The 26,902-nt window shown below is 37.5% G+C and overlaps 3 protein-coding genes and 2 long non-coding RNA genes across 18 annotated transcripts in view; 3 read left to right on the plus strand and 2 right to left on the minus strand.

Moving 5' to 3' along the window:
• Positions 1-340: 340 nt before the first annotated feature.
• LOC113679024 (uncharacterized) lies at positions 341-21,440 on the minus strand. 9 transcript variants are annotated; one of them, XM_089212255.1, is made up of 7 exons: positions 18,914-18,984; positions 17,499-17,539; positions 11,057-11,121; positions 3,415-3,675; positions 2,646-2,807; positions 2,364-2,471; positions 341-1,562 (listed from the first exon to the last, which is right to left on the minus strand). In XM_089212255.1, the coding sequence occupies exons 3-7, from the start codon at positions 11,084-11,086 to the stop codon at positions 1,305-1,307; spliced, it is 819 nt and encodes a 272-aa protein (XP_089068381.1). In that variant the 5' UTR covers positions 11,087-11,121; positions 17,499-17,539; positions 18,914-18,984; the 3' UTR covers positions 341-1,304. The 9 variants fall into 9 exon arrangements, with proteins under 9 accessions (XP_089068381.1, XP_089068382.1, XP_089068387.1 ...); XM_089212256.1 differs by lacking the exons at positions 17,499-17,539; positions 18,914-18,984 and adding an exon at positions 21,371-21,440; XM_089212261.1 differs by lacking the exons at positions 11,057-11,121; positions 18,914-18,984 and adding an exon at positions 21,371-21,436.
• On the plus strand, positions 11,779-15,031 carry LOC149042181 (uncharacterized). Of its 3 annotated transcripts, none has more exons than XR_016188434.1 (3): positions 11,779-11,907; positions 13,837-13,921; positions 14,877-15,031. It is a non-coding gene; the product is annotated as an uncharacterized LOC149042181 (long non-coding RNA). The 3 variants fall into 3 exon arrangements; XR_016188433.1 differs by lacking the exon at positions 11,779-11,907 and adding an exon at positions 13,672-13,759; XR_016188432.1 differs by lacking the exon at positions 11,779-11,907 and having other exon boundaries at positions 13,826-13,921.
• On the plus strand, positions 17,173-18,626 carry LOC113679039 (uncharacterized). The gene is made up of 2 exons (XR_003446949.2): positions 17,173-17,345; positions 17,883-18,626. It is a non-coding gene; the product is annotated as an uncharacterized LOC113679039 (long non-coding RNA).
• A 1,465-nt stretch (positions 21,441-22,905) lies between the features above and the next one.
• LOC113679158 (uncharacterized) lies at positions 22,906-25,484 on the minus strand. Its single transcript, XM_089212263.1, has 2 exons — positions 25,206-25,484; positions 22,906-24,685 (listed from the first exon to the last, which is right to left on the minus strand). Exons 1-2 carry the CDS (start codon positions 25,387-25,389, stop codon positions 24,312-24,314), a joined length of 558 nt encoding a protein of 185 aa, XP_089068389.1. The 5' UTR covers positions 25,390-25,484; the 3' UTR covers positions 22,906-24,311.
• A 37-nt stretch (positions 25,485-25,521) lies between these two features.
• Positions 25,522-26,902, plus strand: part of LOC113679097 (E3 ubiquitin-protein ligase HECTD1) — a 30,886-nt gene continuing 29,505 nt past the window's right edge. For 2 of the 4 annotated variants that reach the window (XM_027196075.2, XM_089212252.1), the window contains exon 1: positions 25,522-26,153. In XM_027196075.2, the coding sequence (XP_027051876.2) occupies positions 26,014-26,153 (140 nt within the window). In that variant the 5' untranslated portion in view covers positions 25,522-26,013. The remainder of the gene's footprint in view (positions 26,154-26,902) is intronic. The other 2 variants (XM_089212249.1, XM_089212251.1) reach the window with 1 other exon arrangement.

Consider the following 26,902-nt stretch of genomic DNA (forward strand, 5'->3'; position numbering starts at 1 on the left):
GCAGGAAACAGGAAACTTTCAATGTTTTTTTCGTAGTACTCTGCCGCCCTACGGCGAAGGATGCGTATCGCAATTTAAGACCGCAGAGTACGTGATGTGGAAAAGGATGTAAAAACCAGCCACGTCACGACGAAGGAATGCTAGTATTCACTGACAGTTTTATTTTTTTTATTCATTTTTTTTTTTATCATTGTGGTCCACGAAGATCTTTTAGTGGTACCGCTAAGTTATGCTCAATAAATTAATTTTCATTCATTTCATTCAAACCACACTAACTCTGAAAAATGTTGCTGTCACACTTTAGGACATTAACTATCTCTGACAACTAACTTTGACTATATCACGCTCAAACTGCACTTTATTTTGCCTCGTTACGGCGGAAGAACAACTCTATGTAACGGAAACACAACGTACTCCTAATTAACGTTTTATTTACATAACAATAAAATAGTTCATGGCCACTCTCTCCCCCGTCAATCTGTTTTCACTAATAATTCTCGATCCTACATTTTTCAATAATATTATTTAATAAATACGTACATGTCCTATTATGATTACTTCTCTTAAAATGAATGTTTTTTTTTCGAAACACCTCTACATTTAGTAAAGTCGTGAAGGCTTTTCATAGAGCCGACTGAATTTCCACCCAACGTTGCGTTTATCATCTATCTTGAAATTATTTCCTATGTTATCTACAATCATCCAACATTCCTTCTTTTTCGGTCTTTCTGTTTCTCGTCCGTTTTAAACTCTAAAACCACGAGCGACAGCTTCACGAAAATCAATTTCCTTTCTCGCAACCTTCGACTATTTCTCTGTAAAAAGAGTTTTAAAATATAAACTAGACGCGAAACGAAACGAAATCAAAAGCAAAATAAACATGTTCCAAGACAGTGAAACAGAACTTAAATTTATCATATATTAGTCAATCTTTCTTTCTGTTCAATAACTTAAAATTATTTCTAAAATCTCTCATTTCTATTTGACAAATTGAATGGGATAAAACAACTGATATATCCTTCACTTTTCTCTTTTTCTCTTTCTTGCCTAATAAAACCGTAGAGGATTTCATTAACCAAACTTGTTCATCGTGAACGGTTAAATAAATTAGTAAGTATAAATGTCTTTTTCACTCAGTAGACGAGTTGTGTTTATGCTTTCCACTTGGAGAGCAATCCATGCAATAATATGGATACATCGCGTGGTAATCAAATGCTTTGATTCCATGAGTAACTTTAACTCTGCGGATGGATATCCAACGAAGGTTGCACCAGTTTGTAATACGCCTTACGTACATGTATTCCTCATGCTTTTATGGAATCTGGCACTGGACTCGTAGGACTGGATGACTCGTTTGATTTTGCCATTTCCGCCGAACAGGAATGGGGCGACTTAGCATCGCTGCCGTGGTCTTCTGAGGTGGTTTTATTACCATTCGACCTAGAGTCCTTCAGAATGCAGTTATGGCTTCGGAACATCCTCTCTAACTGTTCCTTTTGCGCCGTAAGGGCAGCCAGTTCTTTCTCCAGAGAATCCCTCTCCGAGTTCAACTCATCACTCTCCTACAGATGAGAAGAAAAACAAAAAAGTCCGTCAGCGAAGCTTTTTCATGAAGCTGACATTAAAATTCGAGTATCTGCTTATCATCATATCGAAATACAATATAAGGTTCGAAACTAGGCATTGCAGAACTAATAGGAATATATGAAACTGAAATTAAACGTATATGTTTACGTCCCATTGAGCTAACCAAATTTGCGCGAAGGATGTTATAATTCGATCATTACAAACGCATTCAGAAAAATATAATAGTGAAGCACTAACGAAAGGAGTGTTGTAATCTTCTTTTCGATTGAAAACACTCAACATCGTCGCTCGACCCGCCCATGTTTGATTGATGACAAGGAAATCAGACGAGCTGTCTGCGATGTTAACCTCAATAATTTTAATAATAGCTATAGAGCGTTTTAATTACTTTCTTATATATCTTAAATTACAACTGTTTGTTCCTTATGTTATTTTCTAGAGAATTCTTTCGAGTAAACGGGGACCACACCTATCCGACACCCACGAGTTCGGGATATGGCTCACAATTCCTCGCTCTTTTTTTTACCAAATTTGGTTTTATAGTGGGCATTAAGGATAGCGACAAGTGCACGGAGTCAAAAAGTCGGAAATGACGTGGAATTATTTTTAAGGTAGAGCCTATTCATCACTGAGATTGAGGTTCCGTTGTTAAAGAAAAAAATCCTCCCTAAACCGGAACTGAAACGGAACAATCATATGATCCACGTGACTTGAACAGGTTCATTTCCGGTTGGGAGTGTGACATGAATCATAAGTTGTAAAAATCGAGTACTCACATCTTGAAGCTTCTGCATGTGTTCCTTCCTTCTTTGCCTGCATTTAAAAGCCGCTACCTTGTTTCGTTCTCTTCGAATTCGACGTTTCTCTTCTTCCTCTTTAGAAAGCTAGCGAGAAATGAAAACAAGAGGAAATTATTTTTAACGTACGTGACCTTGAATGGCACTTATGACGGAAAACCACAAATTAGCATAAAGATGCGTTTTATTATGAATTCAAACGCGCGTAAACTAAACGACAAGAATCACGCAAAGAATGTAAAACGCGACATTTAAACATACCACTTCAAGTCTTGGTTTCTTCGATTCGATTAGCGGCATTCCATCCAAACCTTGGGCAACTCTTCGTGTTTTAATTGCGTTCCGAAGTCCCACTTTCACCTCGTCTGCTGCTCCACTACTCATTGGAACGAGTTCTGTATAACTGGCATCTTCACTCGATACCTGTTTCCGTAGTGAGCAAAAAAAATTGTTTAGTAAAATATATTTAATGTCAAATTAACTATACTTGGTTATATTAAAGCGAGCGTTGAAACGCACGCAATTTCGCCCACCTTTAGAAAGAGGTACAATGCTTTATCAAAGCGAATGAAGAGTACGTGATAATAATTGTGAAAACACCGATTATATATTTTAACGTAAAATATTCTTCAAAGGAAGCGAAACATTCGACAACAACTCAATTCCATAGGGTAATTATACAATAAATGCTTAGGATAAAATTGCTAAGTCAGGTTAAAACACAGTGTTTGTTATTACGCACTAATAATAGTATTCTGACCTAACATGATTGATTCAGTGTTTTATAACAAATCTGAACGGTAGAACTGCAAAGAATGTCACTTTCCTAGAACTGGCAGATAAAAGTGCCGCAACCGTAAGAGAAAAAAAATTTACGATGCGTAGACATAGATAAGCAAAAGTTCTGTATGTAAATTTCTGTTACTGTCGTAATCACATCGAACAATGTGCGATGCAATATGGCTAGCAAGCAGACTTCGCAGAATTACGTCTAAAACTAACTTAAGCGATGTCAAAATCCTACGCTTACAATGGAGTCGCTGTCAGATTCATCCAAATGATATGGAACGGGCATTTTCGCTCCTCCAGACAAAAAATTTCGCTCGTCGCCAGGAGTTGTGTCCATAGGCAGAGGCAGATTCAAATGTGGCAACAACATCTTGTTAGATGATGCCTTATTCAAGTCGAGCACGTGGGTGTAGTCAAGCATCAGACAAAGATTTACTTTTCGCGCCTGTCCAATGGTGTTTTTCCCTGATAAAGCTTGTTTTGAGTTGAGATCACCTTTATTCTGGGAAAAGCCCGAACGCCAAGTTATATATTATTCGATTTTCCACAATGAATTAGCATACATTACAGATATTCTAAAAATAGGGAAAAAGATAGATACGTCATGCGTCATGTGCCAATCACAAGCTCGCAATTTTTGCTCCGCTATGGAAACATCAAACAAATAGAAGACTCAGAAAGGCCTGGTAAATGCTTTCTGATAATCAACCCTTTTATCTCCGCGAATTATTTGCCTTTTCTGCGGATTCCTCGAACTTTTTTGCTTGAATTTGAAAATAAAAGTTCATATTCGTGACGTTCGAGAAGTCTTTTTTTTCGATTTTAACAAGGTTTCAGCGTTTTCAGAAGCATCACGCCGAACAATCTAGAACCTCAGCGGCCCGTGACAGACGTAAGCAAATAAATTATTCAACGTTCTAACCTTGCCCTGCAGATTAGATTGCGAAATAAACATTCTACGAAGCACGATCTGTTTCAACCGGCTGATACTTGTTCCATTTATTCTTCAAAGACGTATATTTTTGTTATCCGTCACCAGAAAATCGTAATTTGCGCAAGAGATAATGGAGAAGAGGTATTTCGTAATCGTCTGGAATTGATATACAAAATGTAAACAAAGGTCGGTCCGCAGAATAATGGAACAGAACGCAAATGAAAAAGATATACGACTAAATTGAACACAACAGCATCGAACTTGATGTCCTTTTCGAGCGAAATCAAGCCCAGAAAACTGGGTTTTCCTTTTTTGTTTTTAATTTTTTTCTCGCTGACTTGTTATTCGTATGTAAGAATAGACGTCATGTTTGCATTCCCTGAGTTTCTAATTTGCAAACATTACCCATCTTATCATATAACGAATTATCTCTTAAAATGTCGGCAATATCATGAATTCATTCACAGTTCACTGTCAAAAGGGGGAAATAGGCAATATTTTTGCAGGTCTGCGGCGACGATCGCAGGGGATTCCTTGTAAATTGAAATTAGGGACCGAACCCGGAACTGAATAAAAACTCAATAAGCGTGTGGGCAAAAACCCACGTAATGACCCTGTTGTTGCTCAGCAAGCTACAGCAAAAATTCTACCATGACTCAGCCAATTTTCACAAAGGGATACCCTGAAAAACCTGACTCACGTTAACCTTTGTTAGATGTTATTACTCATCTCACTTCAAGTAGTCACGTCTATACCATCTGAGAAATTTCCCTACTTCGAAAATGTCACAGAAGGTCATCAAGTGTTTATGAATAGCTATCTAAAAAAACTGAATCTCTGAGGATGATTGTGCAGTTTTTGTGTTTATCAGAAGCGATCCTTTGAAAAAGCTTGTTTTCGCAAGCGTAGTTTATCTACGCAGTTTGCTTGAATTCACCAGCTAGTGACGCCAATCCTAAGTCATCACATGCATTTCGAATGTTGTCCGAAGAACGATAATGACGTCACACAGGTGAAAGTTATCGCATTTACTGAGTTAGAATCTGCTAAAAAAACCTGATAGCAAAAAACTTAAAAAAGAAAATCGTTTCCTGTTTCCTACGGGAACAGGAAAAACTGGCGGTCTTACATAAATCCTTTTATTTACTTCGGAGGCTAAAAAGCTGTTAGGGCATCGTCTCTGTCAAACAATCACTTCACATGAATCTACCTGTAATCTCTTTAGATCGACGCCTGTTTAGCGGCAGCCTAAAAAAATCATATCATTCAGCACCTAAGCAAAATTCATACCTAAGAGATGGTAGATATATATTTTGGAGAGCATATCGAGGTTTTATTTTCATCCGAGTGAGCTCTGATTGCTGTTGATCCCTGTTACTCTTATTCGAGGACTTAGTCCAAGCTTTTAATAATTCCATCATGAAAGCGAGCTACATTGAATTTAAGTGTTTTCATGTCTTTTAAACCTGCCCTTGTGAAATTTCGACGCATGTGTCGATTAAAACAAGCATTCAGCATTTAGTGACTTCTGCACTCCGGTTTTTGATGCCCCCCCTAGTTGTCAAAGGTTTCCTTTTAATCAAATCACACAGAAGACGGATGGAAAAAATGATCTTTGAAACTTAAAAGAATGAAGGGAAACAGACTGCAATGACAACTTCCAGATGCACTGCAATTTCGCCAGATCATTTTCAGTGTTGGAATAACGTCAAAGTTACTTATGTCTCCACATTACTGCGTGCGTTACGGCCTCTGAGACAAGCTGTTTCAGTAGTCGCAGCGGTTTATTACGTCAGCTGCAAAATTGTGAAATTTGCAAACTAACTTAATGACCCGCTTTCCATGCTTCATCTCCGAAAAATCGAAAGAATTTCACTTCTTTGCGTCATCCTTGATAAGGTAGTTTATTTTTTGTGATACATTTCTCTCTCTTGAGCGATAAGATAAGTCAAATCAAATTTTTTAAGCAAAACTGAGAGTTGCTGAGGCAATAGAATTGATAAACTGCAGTTAGCGTGACAACTGCTGTCACTTCTGGAGACATTTGATGCAAAAGTCCATAAGCTGTTGATAAACAGAAAGCGACCTTGCAAATGACGAAGGTAGTTGTTTTTGTTCTTAAGATTTTACCGATGGATTTCCATTCCTTTCGCTTTTGTGACGTAATTATATATTTCGATTTGACAAAGCAGAAATCAATTAATTAGTCGCGGTGCAGATTTCACGATGACAGGGTTCATATTGCAGATCTATTAATAGCTGTATCAGCGAATCTTCGCCCCGTGACCGAGAGAACGCGTGCACTATCTACCTAACGTCCTCGATTTCTGTCCTCATCCAAAATAGTCTCATTACAATGTAGAAATAAAAAATATCATGCGAATGTGCTTTAACCTCCAGATCTCAAAATTCCTACATCGTTGGCAAAAGGATTATAAACAGTGAAGCATATTAGATTAGGGCAGATCCAAAGATAGACAAAATAAGTTTCCCGCGGAGCTTCTGTTGTCTGACAAGTAATTCCAGCCTTTTTCGGTAGAGGGAATAGCAATGTTCTGGGCGTAAGGTCGTATAACAATTGCCAAACTTGTCTCTGAAATATGAGTACCGTAATTGGTATAAAACATTGATGCCTTAATAGGGAAAAAATTGGGAGGAAATGCATACTACTGTGCCTTGCATACAATACTTAAAAAAAATCTTAAAAGAACCGTTAAGTTTGTTAACCAAAAGGTCTTCAATGATCAAAAAACGTGTATTACAGAATATTAATTGTGTGTTGTCCGAGCAAAGAAGGGGTTTTCAAAGAGCGAGTGTCTATGACAAGCCAAGCCTGCCAATCTCAAACTTGTGCCAACTGCGCAAAGGAACCTTTGTCCTTTTAAACCACACCTAAAGGAGTGGAGATTATTTCATCAGCCTGAAAACTATCCAAAATCCTTAAATAAAGATCTTAGAATACACAGAGTAAGGCTTTCGCATTCGTTATGCATATAAAAACATATCTGCGTTCCGGTCCGCTTGAGTCACGCCATCGGCCGGAAATGGCGTGTGTGGAGATGGGACTGTTTTCACAAGCACTTCCAAGGCTATTAATAGATTAGAGAAGCAAACCCCAAAATAGCGTATTCTATGATTTTGCTGAAATTTTATATGAACTTATTTAGTACAAATGTTCACATCTTGCAAAAACTGCTTAATTTCGTCATTTTATGGTTATAAACACCTTTTTGCTAAAGCGATCAGCTGCTATAGCTATCCTCGAATAATCCGCCGGAAACTCTCCCGTGAGTAGCGAGTGCACGAGGGTGGAAAGCGGTTGATATAGGAATCATTCTTACCAGAAGAGCAACCTAAAAATCTCTACCAGTCCTTAGACTTTCGTTTCCCTCACAACTACATCTCCCTGATTTGGCTGTACCAGTCTTGAGTCATATTAAACGGCACAGACAGATCGATGTCTGGGAATAAAAACCTAATCATAAGAGTCTGCTAACCGGAATAACTTGCTAGCCACCGTTATCTATTTTTAAAAAATTATATTTTAGCCCGCCTTTTGTTCGTAGGAGACATTTCATTTCGGTTTACAACAAGAACAAGGCGTAAGTGCGACCTTTCAAGTTTAATACAAGTGAGCAGCTGGCTCGGATGTCCAAAGGCTTCGTGTTTACGGGTAGTTTTCCCACCAGCCCTGCTGTTGAAATATCTGTACTCAGAGTGGTCCAAGACCACACATGAACACATCAAAATCCTGTCACAGGAAAGAGTAGTCCTTAGCGTCACGAAATCGCGAAAACCGATCAAGCTAAGTTTACTGTGTTCATATTATGAAGTCCTGAATAAAACTGTTTATGTAGTGGATGATATTCTCTCTTCCCATAACACCGAATCTTTTAAATATGACCCCAGCTTAGTTTACTGGGTTTATATCATGAAGTCCTGAATAAAATTGTTTATGTACTGAACGATATGCTCTTCCCATAACACCGAATCTTTTCAATATGACGCGCAAGCAAAGAAAATTATCGTTTAATGTCGTTTACGGTGGGAATATAACAATTACAACAGAAACCATGGGCAGACAAGAGAGTTAATTTCCGCCTTTTTGCCATCGTCTTATTACTTTGAAGTACACGTGGGCTGGAATCGAGATCATTCCTTAACGCAACGCTGTTGATCAGTTCTCTACAAATAGCCTCAAACAATGTTTATGGCTGTTGTTAGGCGATTATTTTATTTTGGGCACTGAATGCATTGGAATGAAGTGTATGCGGTGTATTGTGCTGTGTCGTGCTCGCTGAAAGCGATAATTATCGTCATATTTTGCACCAAAAATAAGTGCATTCGTTGTAGTAACACCATGATATTCTGGTACGATAGAAAAAAGCAAGAGTGGCATTGATAAATGAAGAAGAAAGACGGATGGCAAAGAATGAAGAAGATTGAATCAGATTACAAATGACAAACTTAGCTTGGAAGATAAGGTCTAAACGCATAAGGCGTGACATAGCCGGCTATTTCAAAAGGTTTTTCGTTTCTAGTCACACAAGTTTGAAACTTCGGCAAGTTTATACGACATTCGTTCTAAAGTAATCGCGATCTCAAAACGGGGAATAAAAACCACATGCCGGTCTAATATCAGCGTAAGCAGAACATAGCTCGTTTTTACGGTTTGATACGTGATAAACTTCGGCATCTTACTTCTTCGACCTAGCAGAATTATTTTGTTTTTTACCACTGGTTAAAATCTTGCACTTCGGTCTCCAAAATGAATTAAAGAACGCCCGGGGAGGCCAGAGTAAAAACTCGCTCAGCCATTTTCAGTCAACTTGGAGTACAAATTTACGAGACATTTTCTTCGATATCTTAAAATAGATAGAAAAAATAGGGCTCCCAAAACATATTTTAAGAGAATCACGATGACCTCACCTGAAATGTTCGCTGAGCGCAGCTCTTCCCACACGGAAAAGAATTTAATTAACGATGAAGGAAGATAATCGTCATAATTCCATTTTGTTGCGTGGGTGTTTTTTACCACTACAAGCAGCGTTTCAGTTTAACAGTAGTTCATTTACGCTTAACTGAACGCAAAGGTCATTCAAGGGTACCCGTGTTTGTTATAATTTTAGCAGCCGGCTGCTATGAAATCTGCTTGCGTCACAACTGGAAAAACTTTGTTTGTGACAGTTTTTCACTTTCTCCTGGTTTCATTTGGTGCCAAAGATCATCAGTCTTAGAAGTTACAGTTTAAGAGGAATATCTAATTCGGCTGAAACTTTCGTATGGATTCGCCTTCGCCCCCTTGAGTGAGATTTCAAGCTGCATTTTAAATATTCAACTTTCAGTGATTTTACGTTCCATAAATTAAGCAGTCCATGTCAAGTTCGCTAACATAGGTGCCTCGCAAATAGAGATGGACTTATTTGCGTCATAGAGGCTTATGCTAAGCGACAGGTAATTTTACATTGAAGTTCTTTCGATTTTCGAAATTTCTATGATTCCATTGATGCGCTTAGTACGTAAACAAAACCGATCGCTAGGGCTTTTATTTTAGTAAAATTACGGCATGTTTCGGTTCATTAGTTACACAGGCGAGAGCCATTAAATTTAAGTCACTTATCAACCAATACGCTTTTGAACAATCATTACAAGTGGACCGCTGAGTAAGTTTACTTCGCTAACGCTCAAGCTGTTGTGAGATTGTTATAATCAAATAGATGTAAATCAATGGATTAAGCACACATATGATGAAGAGAAAAACGAACCAAACAGATGTAAAATAAAACGTTTATGTAAATTATCCTAATTCGACATTCCTAAAATGCGCAAGGTATCGAGGCCAAAGGCAAAAGCCCTTCTGACCTTTCCCGGTTATAATTTACGGTATTCCGACTAATATTTTATCAAAAACGCAGCACTGTGAAAGAAGTGGATGATCGTAATTGAGAACTATAATTGCATATGCACATTTTTCCTGGCACCAGTTTTGTTTCTGTAACAGAATTAATAACATCACCATGTGCGTCATACAACAAAACTTTGAGTATAACCTCGTCATCACCGACCAATATTAAAGATTAGCTTTATTATCATGATAAGAACGGGGTGCAAAGCAAAATAATAAGACTCAGGGCGTTTAAATTAAAAGATTAGGCGGTCAATGACTCCAGGCATAGACAGAAAAACATTGGGTTCTCCTTACAGGTTTCAAACGTAGTGGTTTAAGAGCAAAGTTCATAACAGTAAAGAAGTACGCAAGAATGATGGACGACATATTTTTGGAGCCAACGATACCAAACTATGTCGAAACCCCCTGACATAACAAACTCATTTTTCCAAATTCCTCGTTCTTCGCTACATCAAGGTTCCTCCTGCAGCTATATTGGAAATCGTGAAACCTAACGTGCATTCTATGCTTATCTTCGCACGAAACCAAGCAGTTTTTTTAATTAATACATCAAGAGAAACAATGCACGAGAGAAACTTGAATCATATGCTTCAAATTTTTTTTGAGTCCTTCCTTTTAAGATTTTTTGGAACAAGTTAAGCTCACCAAGAACATTTTGGTGTCCGTCGGATATTCACAGTTGTACCGGACCAAAGCTGCCTGCAATCTAACTTTGACTGTCGGTTGGAGGGAATGTCAATCGTTTAAAGTTGCTCTTGTTCCCCAAAATAAATCAACCAACAGGTAAAAAAACAAAAGGTGTTTTTGAGAAAACAAGCCTCTAAAATTAATGGTGAAGTTTAACAACATACTTTAAATAAAGATTTGTCTTGCTTTCTCTGACCTTAGTAATACTCGAAATAACGTTCGGCGGGGGAACTTGGAGAAACATGGCACAACTGGTTTGAAAAATGTTTTAAAAACGGAAAATGTTGTGCACGGAATGTTAAACTGAACAAAAAGCAAGAAGAACAAAATTTTATCAGCAACCTCAAGCGGTACCTTCAGTTTGGAGCACAAATCCCCAGTCATATAATCAAAACCGAGTTATTTCCAAGAACGGAGTCCTGTCGATGAAATAAAGTTTAGAGTCAAATCACTTTTGAACGTTTCATCAGAAAAATTCCTATCTAAGCTTCAGTTGCAGAAAGCTATTTATAGATTTAGGAGTATACAGGTAAAAATGCCCGATTGTAAATTTGTGCTCTTAAAAAGTCTCCTTTGACGCAAACCATACCTTAAAAGGACTCTGAGCTCATGCAATAAACGACTTCTCATCTACTTAAACTAGAAGACTTGAGTTGCAACTTAAAGTACTCAAAAATGTAGGGATGTATAGGATACGTGCCTAAGTATGTTTTCAGCTGATTAGACCGCAATTCATCTGGGCATGTTTTCCCAGTAAACGAGGAAAAAAATTGCGGAACACGAATTAATGGCAGTTCAACCCATTCAAGTTCAGGATGCTTTGCGCACACTAAATAACAACCTTTGAATGTTCCTTCAGGCTAAGATACAGGTTTTTTTTTCCTTAAATCAACATATCTGGGTGTAAAAGATCTGTACTATCAAGATGTCAACATGAACTCAAAAACCTTTAACAACACCTCAATTCCGAGATCAATTTGCCCAGTTAATACCGATAAATGACCTTGTCTAGTTCTGTGTGCAATAATATGTGGGCGGTAAAGGAAACTTTTAATTCGTTTTTTTTTCCCACGTTTAGAGCCTTGATGCCCAGTTTTGTTTTGTTATTTCCTGTCCTTTGATCACGAGTTTCCAAATTGTCCGTCTAGAAACAGGAAGTTATTCTGTGGTCAAAACAGTTCTTTTCAACCAGCGAAGGCGGCAAAGTAAACGTTTTAGAAAATAAGACCGTAACCGAAAACATACCATTTTATTTTCGAGGCTAATAGATGAGGGCGTGATTTAAAATTTCTTTAGGTTTCTTCAACAGCTTTTATCGAGTTAATTAACACTCGAAAGCACTTCAGAATAAACTGATCATTATTATAGTTTTACTTCAGTTCTGGCCAGAACACTACACAGCACGTATCGGGGAAAAATCGATCATCAAAACATGCATACCATAGAGCAAAGATCATTTTTTCCGCCGCACTATTTGTGGTTTACAGTAAATTTAAAATTTCCTTCCGGTGGACAAAGTGTATAAACGCATTCAGAAACATGTTTGAGTTAATGAAACGTTCGGTTTCTCATGCTCTTCAGCTTGCTGTCCTTTAATAAGGATTCCCGTCATCTTCGCAATGGATTTTGAATTAAATGGAAAATAACCATTGATTTCAAAGCCAATCTTACAAACTAATCTAGTTGCATGATGCTGTTCCGCAGTTGTTTGATGATCATGAAAGCTGTCCATCAAAATTTTCTATGACAGTGGCACAGAGAGCCACAGTTTAATATAAGATCATAGCATCAATTTTCACTTACAAACAAATCAAATCGTGTTCCCTATCATGCTTAAAGAACAGTCACTGAATTTTACGCAAAACTAATCTTTGCCATTAGAAACGTTTCCAAAATTCAGTCTCTTAAAAAAAACACACATCTGCAGAATTGTATCTGCCATATTTCTTGCCATAGCAGACATGCAAAAATTTACAAAAGAATACGGCTGTGTTAAAATACTGAACTAAAGATCTCTGAGCATGTTCATGTAATCTTTTGGTTCGGGTCCATGCTTCAGTGATAACGTTGTGATTCATTTGTTCAAGTAAACCAAACTTTAACCGCTATATCTGCAAGTATGTGACGACAGTATGCTATCATCGCATTGAAAAATTCGTCTTTTGATCCCCTCTTCAGATGTCACCAAACACGGCCTTCGCATTTTGTATCGCTTTAGTTTGTGTTTATAGAGCGAGCACTCCTCTGACGTCATAAACACGGCCTTTGTAATTTTTATGCTGAAGTTTGCGCGGAGAACCGAAAGTTAACCAGAGAACAAGCTAAAAATTTCTCTTTCCGAAATAGGAAGTCGTGGTTCTTTGTTTTAAAACTGTAAGGCAACAACTTCTCATAAGATTGTTACCCTCAATTTGAACAAATTTGATACTAGTTTGAAGAGATATAAAACACCGCAATGAGAACAGTGAACCGGAAGTGATTAAAGATGGCAAACGAAAGAACAGACTATCTTGTATTTCAAATTACAAACTAAGGCTAAATTTTTCAGTTTTGAGGTCCTCAAGCTAGCAGCAGAAATATTTCCTTTCATTTAGTTTGTCGAATGACGCAGCTCTTATAATGACTACAACAGATTAGAGACTACTGACTGCCGTTTGCAATTCTCAATTCTGAGGAGTAATTTCGTAAGCTCGTTACACAGAGATCGAGTCATGCCATAATTAGTCAACATCCTAATCTCTTTACATACTTACGTCTGAATCTTGCCAAAAAGAGTCAAGTGCAGCCCGACCTACGTGCTTTTTTTTAACTTGACGTTGTAAAATCCCTCCTACCGAACGGCAATTGGACTAAGAGATTAGGATAGGAACGTGCAGAAACGCAAGCAGTGAAACAACCTCACTTCAAATAAAGGATTCTCTAAATTTAGCCTTGGTCTTCAGTTTGTACTATTTGCTTGAGTTATCACCTTTATTTGATTCAGTGCCATTCATTTTAAGGAGGAAGATTTCCCATAATAGAAGTCAAAGGCACAACTGAGCGCCTTTCAGTTCAAATGTAATATCCTTTAAATCACATAATCTCAGTCGTAGAAGGACGTCAGATATATTAATCTAATGGTTTCATGTTAATAGGCAACGGTTGCAGCTTCTGAAACGAGCCGTTCCAGCGCAAGCGATTGGGTCAGATTACCTATGTCAAGTGCAAGGTCACAGCGCCGTAAGTTGTTTCGAAATATTTTAAAAAGCTTGACGTGGCTTTCTGCGCCGAATGATGTTGATAATTTTTCTTGCTTACGCAATTGTATATTTGATAGTATTTGGCTAAATTGCATTGTTCGTTTCAACGTCAATAAAACTCACATGACAGGGATACAAGTTGGCAGAGACTCAGGAAGAATGGTATATTTAAAACGAATGACTGCTGAATTGAAAAGGTAGTGAGCGTGACACACAACATTTAGGGAATCCAGCTCATTCGACATTTCATTTTTCTCGCAGTTTCAAAATTCACGTCACTGATAGAATCCCTTACGTGCATAAGCTACTAATCAGCAAATAAATTACACGAATGACGAAGGTACTTGTTTGTGATACCTGAAGTTCGCATCACGAGAGGTTCATCACCGTTACCAATATGACGTAAACAGAGAATCAATTACTCGGTGCAATCACATGATAGATAGCAGCAACCACTCGTGTCCACATGCATGTACTTTTCCGAGCACTGTTGATTTTGCAATAAAACTTTTAAAGCGAGGGTCGTATTTTACGTTCTCTCTAAAATGGGAAACCTTGGCCGTTACAAACATCACAGTTTATACTTCATAGAAATGTTTTAACTTTCTCTTAAATGTTTGCAGAGTCATTTTAATATCTTAAGTTTTCGCTCTCACTTGAAAACACTGCGAAAAAGTCCAAACTATCACGCGAAAACTCATAACTGCCTCAAGATCTTAACTGCTTTGAGAGGAGACGTTAATTGCTTAATAGCAGCTATACTGTTTAAGAGGATCTCAGACGAATCCTATATTCTTGGCATCGTGAGCTGTATAAACGTCTACGTCCCTTTTTTTCTAGCTAGAGTAGACACGTGCTCAAGTCTTTCTGATATTCTAAAATACTTTAGCATCATTGATCTTTGATTTAATATCCAACCACAACTTACTCCATAGAACTGGACATCGATTGGGAAACAAATCCGGCGGGGAAAAGATATAATTGCATGCAGACTCTAAGCGATGCTGTAAAGTTCACAGATGAAAGAAACACCTATCCGTAATATCTGCTGTGTTTAAACGAATAATCAATAAACTGGAAGATTTTCAAATTGTGCGTGACAAGTTAAACCAGGGTCTGAATTCAAAGTCTACATCAAACTCTCCAACTCTAAAGTAGCCGCAACAAATCTCCTCTTGGTGAAATTGGATCAATATCGCTAAGGAAATTATTATTCAGAATCCTGACAACAAAGAGAAAAAGTGTTTCAGCGATTGAAACCCAAAGATGCAAATATAAAACTGCATTTCCGGCTTTCAGTCACGCTTTTGACCGGAAGTGGGGTGGGATTTTTTGGGTCAGAGGGTAAAGTCCACCTGCATGCTTTAAAGGACTCTTTCAGGGTGATAACATCATGCTCAAAATTCTATATATAGAATGAGGCGAAATATCTAAATATTGCAGTTGTGCGATTTCGCTAAAATCGTGGATCTGATGCAAGTACGGCAGAGTTTTATCTAGCTGACTCAGTACAGCTCAGTTGTTGGCTGTAATTTTACGGAAATGAACGCGTGTTTGATCAATGGATAAGTTTCGAAAGTTCAAGTCAAAGTTGCATGTAGTCTCATAGTCTCCAGCCACACAAAGAATGTTTGCTGATAATTTAGAGATCCTGATCACATCCTTAATGATTTTATTATCGTCCATTACCATAACTTCCTTTTTCACACATAACTCTAAGAATCTTCGATTTGAGGAATGATGAATATATTGCGAGCCCGTGCTTCGCAATGAGAAGGGTAAAAATAAACTTTACATTGAATCAACAACGGTTCATTTGGCACTTTACTTTATTTGACCGAACAACTTATCCATTGCCGGATTCATGACATTCATGAGTGGGTGCGCACTTCAATTGCTAATACGACTCAGTGGCATACCAGACAACCACAAAACGTGTCGTATATTACAATTATGAAGCAATTATCGTTTCGAACATAGCAAAAATTTTATCGCTCTCCCACGTTTTGTTCTCTTGCGTCACCGGATCCTTGTTTAAAAGTTTCACTCGCCTATCTTCGGTTTGGGGTTTAGAAGAAAAGCATTTGCCTTTTTAAAATTCGAAGTTCCTAATGATTATGTTAAATTACTTCAAAGTTACAAAGCACATCGATTGAGGCACCTATAACATAAGTCGCACTAAATTTTCCCCTCAAATCATCGGGGAAAAAATATGCGAAGATTCGTCTTCAAACATGTAACTCAGTCGAATATTTATTGAAAAGTAGGAACAGAAAAGCAACGGTCGATAACTATCGAAACGTGTAGTGTGAGCATCAAAATGAGGGCAGTTCCGAAAAGGATTGTTATCAGTATTAGTGACTGTCAACCCGAGGGGAAGACATTGATAGATTAAAATCTTCCGTTCTCCAAGCTATCAGTGTAAAACAACGTCATCAGCAATATCAAATCCCATCTTCCAGTTTGTTAATCTGACTGCAACGGCCTCCAGCAACTTATATGCGGAGATTCTTAACAATTTGGCGTAGGAGGAAAAAAAGGAAGGGCTACACCTTTCACTGATACTAAGCAGTAGGTAATAAGGCAAAAGAAATTAATAATCCAACGCAATAATTACGTCAGTTTCTTGCGTGGGTTTCTGTTGCCTTTAAAGACAAGCATGCACATAATGCTGTTTGTCTTAAGAACTAATTTTATTCCTGTTTCTGGAGGAGTTTTTGTTCCCATTTCTAGTTTTAAATTGTTCTTGCGTCGTATCAAAAGTTGTTTGTGACAGCTTTTTACTCTCTTCTGTTTTTTCCTTTGGGTCACTCATCTCTAATCTTCTACATCTATTCCGAGCGTAAGCCTTGCTTAAATCCATAGGAAACAGTCTTAATTCGTCCTACCCACAAATGAAATTATTTATAGAAGGGATCTTTTTAACTAATCATGCGAAGACAAGTGCTTTGCCTTAGCTGCAAACGTTCGCACGTCATAACTGTACGTAACACCCAACAGGTGGAATTCGAGGAGAACCTTCTATTTCATTCTTAAAATTTTTGAGAGTCCATGTGCGCTTAGCGAAGAAAACAAAACAAAACAAAACGGTGTTCATTTTAGAAACGGAACAACTTGTTTCGGTTCATTGACTACGCAGGCGACTGCCACGCTAAGCTGTTTAATGGATAAGCTCCTACGCATCAATTAAGTGTCAGCAGTTTTGCGTGTGTTGCATATGCTTTGCTCGCTGCATTTGTTAATTTTTCCGTAATGAAAGTTTCTTTCCGAAGCAAGTCTGCGCATTGCCTTGCCAGAAAAGAAGTTGTTGGGATTTTAACAAAAATATTATTGTCTTGATGGATCATGAAAAGAAGCAGCCGACGGAAATAAATGCATCGGCGATTTAGTCATCGAGGATAAAGGTAAACCGAGTGATATGCTGTCTCTTAGCTAAGTCACAGCAGATGGAGAAATATCTCTTTTTTTTTTTACTATTTCAATGCGCTCGTATTTTTGGCCCGATCATGATCAACCCTTTAAAGAATAACCAAAATATAAAAGAAATGATCGCCTACCTAAGAAACTTTGCTTGTTAGACGAATTCTCCTGGTCAGTACTGAAGGAAATGTAACAGGAAAAGTATAAATATAATTTCAGTTATAAAGGCAAAAATAGACTCGAACAAGAGCCTCAAAAATCTGCTATATTTAACACATTTTTCCAGAAAGTACCCAGCTCCTAAAGAAAGGAAACCAGTACTCAACAACAGGACATACTTAAGCTTGCCCAACAACTTTTTTATCAGTTTGCTATTCGCGGACTATCCGATAATCCTTGAAAAATACTGACTCAAGTCTAAAGAATCAAACCCTGTTTCTAATTTTGTATAAACTAAATGTAAATGCAAGGGGTATATCTCTCAATAGCACAATTTTCCCTTTTTTCCTTCCAACCACCAGACACAGAAAGCAAGATGGAAATCGAGAACCGAGAAGAAGAGGCCGGCTTAGTTACTAAACATGCAGGTTTTCAATATGCGCTAAGCCCTTTCGCTATCAAGATCTAAGGGCTTATCCTTCTTACTAATTTCCACATATTTGTTTGCTGGTGGCTAATGAGAATTTGGTTTTACATAAGGTCGAATTGACGAAACATTTTTCGAATTCTCATTACTTCAAAGGTCTGGTCTAAAGGGTGTTTGAAAAATATTAAGAATGATATATTTGATAAAGACTCAGAGCAGCCAGAGGAAAAGTAGTGAAATAGCAGTGAAACCCTGCAGTTTCTCGCTGTGAGTTAAGAAGGATATCAACTAGTTATGCAAGAAAAAATAATTTTACGAAAGCATTTTAATAGTTGAGAACATTTGTTTAAGTAACAACTAGTGTCACCTTTGGTTTGACCTATAGATCATCCATACTGTTTAAACTGAACTATCCCCAAGCAAGATATCATGGTATCGAATCCAAAATATAAAGAATCACCTAACAATAATTGTTGAAGCGTATGGTGAATTTTTTTAAATAAGTACCTAGGACTTCATGTAGCCGGATTCAATAATCATGTCAAGAAAACTCATGTATGACCGCTGTGCATGATTCCTCAGGGTAATCATGCCAAGTTCGCACGCCTTGTGTTGCTTGTTGATTTCTATAGAAAAATTTTTTTTCATACGTTTATAAATCAATTATCAGTTCCTCATACTGTCGTGACCATTCTTTTTTTTTTTTTTTTTTTTTGTTCAATGTATAATAAAACAATTACTAGCTTCAGTTTTTGTGATATCCAGAATAATCAACGTCTCGGTAGGGGTTATCAGCCCAAGCCGAAGGCTAACGCTGATAACCCCTACCTCGACCTTAATTATTCTGGATATCACAAAAACCTCATCCAAGAATTGTTTGTTAAACATTTTCGTTAAAAAATTTGAATATTTCCCAAACCAAGGTGCTAATGATTCTCTCATGGATTGTACACTTAGAATTCTTACCTCTAAATTAGGCTCACTCGATGAACTCGCCAGGAACAAAATGAAAATGTCAGCACGCAAATGACGCTCGTTAAGTGATTGAGTTAACAACCAATCAAAAGGAAGTTATATTTCTGATACGTGCTTGAGTATTTTTGCTGACTCGACAATAATCAATTCTCAGAAAATGATCAAATATTTCTCGGAAACCAATGATGTCATACCAGTTAGTTTTGGATGCCTTGCGTATTTTGCATAACTTCGAATTTTTCCCTCTGAGATGAAGGGAAAAGGAAATATTCTTTTTAGTGCGAAGTCTGTATAAATTCTGGCAATTCACGTAGTACGAAGAGAAGACGCGTTCTTAGACTTCTTCAAGCTCATGAGTCTTTTGAGTGCCAACCGATTTCTAATTAATATTCGACAACATTGTGTCACTTGCTCTAAATACGCCATACACAGTTCTTCATTGAGGCTTTTTTCCCAATGGGATTTAAAAACCTCTTATGAAATTTCTAAAAAATGCTTGTTTATCTCCTTCTAATTAGAACATGATGAATGCTCAGGTTACGTCATTTCCTATTATTTGTTCACGAACAGCAAATTTTGATGAAGAAATCGGAAATCTCAATTTTGTTTCAAGCTAAGCCTTTTCCTTTTCTGTTTTAATGCTTAATCAGTCTTTGAGAACCAAATTAGACAGAATATAAGAAAACGTGACATTCTATCAGGGAGTCATTTCGATCAGTTTTATTTATGGAAATGTTACGATTTACAAGCTTTCAAAACCCAATGGGAGCTTAAAACTATCATTTATATGGTAATTTGATAACATTTTCGAGCGGAGTATCATATGACACGTTCTATCTTCTAAATTTTAACGTGAAAAGATTTAATTGCCCCGCTCACCTCTCAAGCAATACAACATACCACAAAGTCAATATTACAACATCCGCATCAAAAATTTTTTCAGCAACCTCGACTTAAATTTCCATTAAGTATTACTGGTAATCTATTCAATTATGAGTTCCTTTCAAGTTCTGAGTCCTTGTGCAATGACAAAAATGTCCCATACGATTTTTCTTGCTGAATTAAATTTATTTTTGTCAAGACTTTTTTTTCGATAGTTTGTTGTAGAGTTCAACTTGCGGAATTGGTCTTCCATATTTCAAAAATCAGTTACTCGCCGTCTTTGTGGTAAACTTTAACGAGTCTTTTTTTTTTTACTTAAATTGAATAGATCCTTCATTTATGCTTCAGAGAGACGTTGAATTTGCGGAAGATAGTTTCATTATTGTGGATGGATATTCCAAATAGGAAGGAGCACGAAGAGAAAGAGAGAGACTGGGAAGTAGTTATGCTAAAAACTGCTACAGTTCGTCAAACAGTACAATAAAAATGATAATTTCTACATATCATTCTTTGAAGACAAAAGGGTGCTCTTGTTGTCATTATTCGGAAAAAATCTACCTAAAGAAGATATTGTGCCATCAAAGTCAAGTCCTCATAATAATTAATATCTTTAATAAGCGAAGCTCGGATAACATGGCCCGGCTAACCACGAGACCTCATTGGACTACGTAAAGAAAGTATCTTTTTTATCTATATTTAAACATTACATCACTTATTTTTTTGGAGGCAGTTATCGAAGTGTGTTCTTTCGATTCGACAATAACAAGGCCTTTGGATCGAAACACAAGTGAAAATTAAATTAGCTCTGCGATTACTGAAAAAGCATATGGCACTGCCGTTTTTAAAATTATCAAAAATATATATTTATCCGTATGAGCATAATCGTCTTGTACTTGATGAGTAATAAACTAACCTTTATTCAGGTTATGTAATTCAAGCTGCCAATATTTACATAACAATTCTGAGAATTTTGGCTGGAAAAAACTATTTTCTCTATGCTTTTTAACTTGTTTTTCTAAAGGCGTGATGAGAAGTAAGCCGGATTGTGGTCACGCATAAACCATCCAAATCGTTTGAAGAAAGAGTTCGAAACTTGGTTTATATAACTGATTTGACTCTTTCACTTCTATGAGTGACCAAGACAACTTCAATACAATATCAAGAAGATAAGTGATGAGAATAAAGAAAAATATCAGTTAGTTGATCCAATACCAAATTCTCAGACTGAATATCATAAGATTGTATGGTAGAAAGTAAGGAGAATTACTTATGAGATCTTGGGGGTGAAAGGGTCCGGAGATGTGCTTTTGAAATAACGGTACCATTCTCGAATAAAAACATAGCCCAAATATTTCAAGTTGTCTTTTGCACTCCGTTCAAATCATAAATAACCTTAGTTATCCTTAGCCGTTGGAACCCTTTGCCAAGTTGCTTATTCTTTGTTTATCCACTAGTTCTTGTGTTGTTCTATCTTTCCGAACTAACATGTGCAGTGTCCTTTTAAATAAAGGAAGTTTTGTTGAGTACAAAAATCAAAATAGCCAAAAATTTGGAAGTACTATTTACCTTGTTTCATCCCTCAGTCAAGTGCTCGGGAGGATGCAGTGATCTAACTTGTCGGTAGCTAAAACAATTGTGAGCAGATTTGTTTTCAAGGAAGCTTACTTATGTGACTAATTATAAAACTCGCAAATAAGAGGTCTTGTCTCGTGATTTACACGAGGTTATAAGAAACAATATGTCGCGGAAATGAACATCAAAAATCCAATTGACCATGACGCATTAATTTGCAAGGGTATGCTAAAGTGCACGACTTTTTCGTGCATTCAAAGAAAACAGACTTCGTACATCTTGAAACATTTGTCAAGTAGACTGTTTCTCAATCTATGACAATCTCCTCCACTCCAGACCATATCTGCCCCATTTTTGGTCCGATTACGCCGTTTACCATTGTGATGTTTTTCGATCAAGCACACTCATCATTAGTGATCATTATTGGAAACTGAATCAACAATGATCACGTGATAATCGAACGAGGACGTCATTCTCCCGCGGTCTCGAACTTCAAGTTTTCTGTTAACTCCTCAGTCAAGAGCCCTAATTGGTATATATATATCGAGACCGTTACATCAGAGAGTTGGAGATGATCTAGGATGGCTTCCTTTCTACATTTTAGAGTACATATGTTGACTTCCAGTGTCAAATATTAATACGCGTACTAAGCCAAGAGAATAATTGAGAAAGGGACATTTTTCCTCATAGGTTCAATGCATACAGAAGATCCCGCGCATTTTCGCTGCGAGTTAAATTGTGTTCTTAACGTGTTGGTTTTGAGGATATTATACTGATTCCCTTTTTACACTTGCTCCTTTATCGAATTATTAACTCACAGCATCAATTGGTCAAAAACTCTGCAGCGCATGGAAACTCGAATAAACTGTTTGACTTCTAACAGTGGATAAGATCGGTTGTATTTGACTTGAATATTAGAGCAGAGGGGTATCTAGGGGTCTCTTTCTGAGAATTTCAATCATGGTTAGGTTATCTTTGCAGTTTAAGCATTGTCTTCGCTTACTGATTTTCTTGAACATATCAATGTACAGTGTGACTTGGGAAGGTAAGGTTGCAGATTTTTTGTAGTCCTGGGTGGAAAACAAAGTACCATGCCCAAAAACATCCTCATTACACAGTTACCCTTGGTTATTGTTATGATATTCATGACAATCCTATGTCAAGTTGATCATAGCCGGCGAAGAAAGGTTGAGTGGGGGATGTTTAGGCGCGCATAGAGTGCAATCGCCAGGATCTAGTTGCCTCAAAAATCATTACGATGGTGCTTCGAACTTACAGAAACGTCCCCCTGCTCTGTTCACTTTTGTATGCCAGCCACGCAGGCTAAGACGGTTAATACTGAAATTATATAGTAGCGCGAATGGCTGATCCTTCTTAAATTTACAATATGGCTGGCAAGACAGAACCACGTGTTTTGATTGGCCAAGGTGAGGTATGGTACAACCCAGTCATCCACACAACCCTTGCTGCACATATCACAAGCCAGCAACAAGTAAATACATATCTACCATAACAAAGAAAGTGAAACATTGGAATTTAAAACATGTTCTTATTCAACATGATATTTACATTATTGTTGACAGGGATTTAATAAATGTGATTTTTTTAAATAAGTTCAACCTTTGAATAAAAGCCCTATGGGAAAATACTTTCAAGTTAATAATAAATGCTACAGCCTTGTCTACCAAATTTTTCATCAATACTTACTTTACCTTTAGAAAATACTGGTGACATGGCAAATGCTAAACATATACAAAAACATACACTGAACTGCAAAAAAATTGGCACCTGAATAGCATGTTCTATGAATGATGAAACCCAACAGCTTTATGGGAAATGTTCACATACAGTGTCCTATTCAATTCAAAGCTTTAATATCCCCCTCCCCAGGCAAGCCATGGGCATTTAACTGTGCCCATGGTGAGGAATTTGAACCTTTCCAGGCTGGGGTGGGGAATTGAAAAGGAGGTGCCAAATCTTTCAAGCAGAATACAAGCTTTAAGATGGTTGGGGCAGTTGAACACAATTTTTTCCCCAGGTCAGGAGGGGGGGGGGGGGGAAATTTGAACAAACCAATCTTCAAAAGTTCAGTTGCCAGGGGGATTTTGAAGCCTCTAATATTCACTTCTCTTCTCATTCATGGAAAATATTTTTTGATGAAAACCCTTTTCTTTCAGCAAAGTTTGGATAGCTTCCATCATTCACCACATGCAATTAATGGTGGTGATTATTAACATCTGACCCATATAGGTGTAGGGGGGGGGGGGGTCTCATCATTCATTGCAAAGGCTTTTTAGGTAACAACCTTTATACAACTTAGTGTGTATAAAAGCTTACACACAGTTCTAGCCAGTCAATGCTGAGGACTATCTCCACTCATTGAAGTGAAAGGATTACCAGTAACCCTTTAACTCTCAGATCTGATTGTTAATTCTCCCCTCTAGCTGCTACACATTTCCTTGTAAAATAGTTACAAGAATTTGGTTTTAAATCAAGATAATAACTTCAACCTGATAAGTTTAAGTATTCTCATTACCCGTTTGATGGATAATGTATGAATATTGTTGGGAGAAGTTACAGGTTAAAACATCACTTCTGGGAGTTAAAGAGTTAAGGGATATGAATTTCACAAATAAACATAAACTTAACCCTTTAACCCCTAAGAGTGACTAGCATCTAATTTCTCCCTACAAAATCATCCCTGAATCACACATTAAGGTCATGAGAATAAAGGAAATGATCACTAGCACTTCAATCAAATTCTCCTTGTCAGCACCTCAGGAAATGTATAGAGAAAAGTATGGAGAATGTACATACCGATGTTAGGTTACTGGTAACAAAAATTGCTCTTCCAAGTAAGGGTCTTCAACGATAAAACCGGTAGAAAGTCCATGGTATATACATGTATGTTACAAAGCAGTGTGTATGTGATGTGCTATGCCATAAGTGGCCTGTAGACCTCCATCCCTGGCCTTTCCCAGGTTCCTGATTGCTGTACTACTTGGGCTGCTCTGTTTTGCTGCCAGCGCAGCTCCTCGTGGTGACAAGTTAGACACAAAGGACGCTCTTCATGATTATCATAGTTGATAGTGGAGCAGAAAGCACAGAATACTCCAAAGCATCTGTCACATTGACGCACACACATCTCACAAACACTGTGTTCACAGAATGCACATGGCATAGAATCACCATAATGGTGACAAATCCAACATTGACAGGAAGAACTAGTCGCAGCTGGTTGTAGTGGAGAAGTATGGACAGCATCCCTTTGACTTCTCTGGCTGTTCATGAGCACCTCAAATGCACAAGCTGAAAGGTATCATATTTAAAGGGTGATCTTTGGTTGTATTCCAGAAATGGCCCTACTTAAAAACACACAAGTGAATTTGTGAGTAACCAGAATCAAATTCAAGATATTCGATAAAACCACCCTAAAGGAACGTACTACATAGTACTTACCAACTCCAAAATCCCCAAATTTTGTCATTTAGGGAAGGGGGGAAGTGCAAATACCAAAGCACTAGGCAAAATTTCTGCACAGCTGAGCCCCGTATTTTATTATGCATACAGTTCTTGGATAAAGGGAAAAACGGCGAAAAAACGATATTACCTTTAGGACTACAGCTTTGTTACGAAGAGTGCAGGGTTATACGGAAATCTTCTAAGCGTAGGCTCTCCTTCGCTTTCCAAGTGAAATCGGGAAGCGAAAAGAAAGCAAGACAAGTTACAAGTTAAAATTAAATGGTTTAAAACTAATGCGATCATTTTCTTCGAGTTATCCATCCTAGGCCACAAGTTTTTTTAAAAATATTGTCTTTTAAGTGTGTACCAGTGATTGACGTGGAACTTTGATCAGTTGTACGTGTGGTACTGTCATCGCGCGCCATTACGCTTTCAGACGCCGGGACCTTCGAAGGTTGAGGAGACTCTCCAAATGGGCATCGACGCTTTGTCTTTAAACGGCTTAGCTCTGGTGATGTTGGAGGAGTTCTACAATCCAAACTCGGTTCCATTTGGACAAATTTCAGCCACAAAACACAGTTCTTCCGAAACGTTATCAGTTGTCACACACAACCTAAGAACTTGCCTGTAGGGAACTGGGATCTACTAAGTCCCAATCTCCGCGCGTTTATTCGACTTCTAAAAGAGGCTAGAGATTTTGTTTGTGCGAAAGTGTATCTGACAACATTACATTAATAAGAACGAATAACGAGTTAAAGTTTAAGCGCTATGTGGGCTGTAATGATCCACTATTTTCGGCATTAGATGTTTTCGAAGCAACACAGTTTCCTTTTACGTGGTAGAAGGCTTGATGGCGGGGTTTATTACGCGTTGTAATTCCTAATTGAGAAGAAATATTTGTCGGCATACGGCAGGAAACACGAGGAGTCACCGTGTAAAAGGTTGAGTGCATTTCCGTGACACGAAGAATCGACGACAATTCGTGTTGTTTTTGAGCTTCACTGACAAGTAATCCGCTGGAAAAATACTATAAGAACGAACACACTTTTTCACGTGTTGACAACAAAGTTGAATATTCTTCTCACTCGAAAGCGAAGACGTCGATCGCCTTAGTTTTGGATCTTTGTCCTACGTGAAAAGTTTTATTTCATTTTGTTATTTCCCTGTCTGTGAAAATGGTAGACGTCGATCCAGACACACTGCTAGAATGGCTAAGTATGGGACAGGGCGACGAACGAGACATGCAGTTGATCGCGTTGGAACAACTATGTATGTTACTTCTGATGTCGGACAACATCGACCGGTGTTTTGAGAGGTACGACAGCTTTTAAGTTTTGGTAAATGATAGCGAAAACTATAACTGCAAAATTTGTTTTGCAATCAGTAATCACCCTTCGTTACTATTTCTTCGTTTACTAGTGTAGTATAGCTAACTGTTTAGTCCAAACCATGGGAAAACTACTTACGTGAGCCTTTTTAGAAGTAAAATAATGAGTTTTAATATAAATGACTTATTCGTGAAATTGACAATGGAAAAAGCTCATGTTTCGGTGATTTTATCGAGGGATTAACTTCATTACTCCGCAAAAAATCATCATACATATACCTATAATAGTTTTTTCTTTAATCAATACGGGTTTTTAGACGATTTATTTTGCAATGATATGTAATTATTTGATGTCTGGTTGACAATAAAACGATCATAAAGACTGTATTGGTACAATGTGTCATAAGAGGCGATGATCTCAATTGAAGGCCAAGGCCTTTCACGTGATTAAAAAACGAAAGAGTGGACAGCATTTATATGCTTAATTTAACTATAATTAGAAAGATGTGTATATACGGCATTTATCATTTAAATTTCCTTCTTCGGCTTAACGTTGCAAACATAGGTATATTTTTCGTAACGAAGAGTGCTGATAAGCTAATGTTCTGTTGTCTATTTTGCTTATATTGGCACTGGAGGAAAAAATCTGACTTCGATCTCAAGTATATTTTCATAAGGTTGCTTGAAATCAAGGCCTTCCTCTTCTAAAAATATTAGACTCAAGTGGAAAAATTCAG

This window comes from Pocillopora damicornis, chromosome 7, assembly GCF_964200805.1.
Source record: "Pocillopora damicornis chromosome 7, jaPocDami1.2, whole genome shotgun sequence".
Lineage (NCBI taxonomy): Eukaryota > Metazoa > Cnidaria > Anthozoa > Scleractinia > Pocilloporidae > Pocillopora > Pocillopora damicornis.

Coding starts and splice junctions, on each gene's coding strand:
- LOC113679024 (XM_089212254.1), bottom strand. CDS start 4,128: ATGTTTATTTCGCAATCTAATCTGCAGGGCAAG. Junction 2,808..3,414: donor AATCTGACAGCGACTCCATT/GTAAGCGTAGGA, acceptor CTACGGAAACAG/GTATCGAGTGAAGATGCCAG. Junction 2,472..2,645: donor AGAAACCAAGACTTGAAGTG/GTATGTTTAAAT, acceptor ATTTCTCGCTAG/CTTTCTAAAGAGGAAGAAGA.
- LOC113679158 (XM_089212263.1), bottom strand. CDS start 25,389: ATGGAACCGAGTTTGGATTGTAGAACTCCTCCAACATCACCAGAGCTA. Junction 24,686..25,205: donor AAGTTCCACGTCAATCACTG/GTACACACTTAA, acceptor GATACCTTTCAG/CTTGTGCATTTGAGGTGCTC.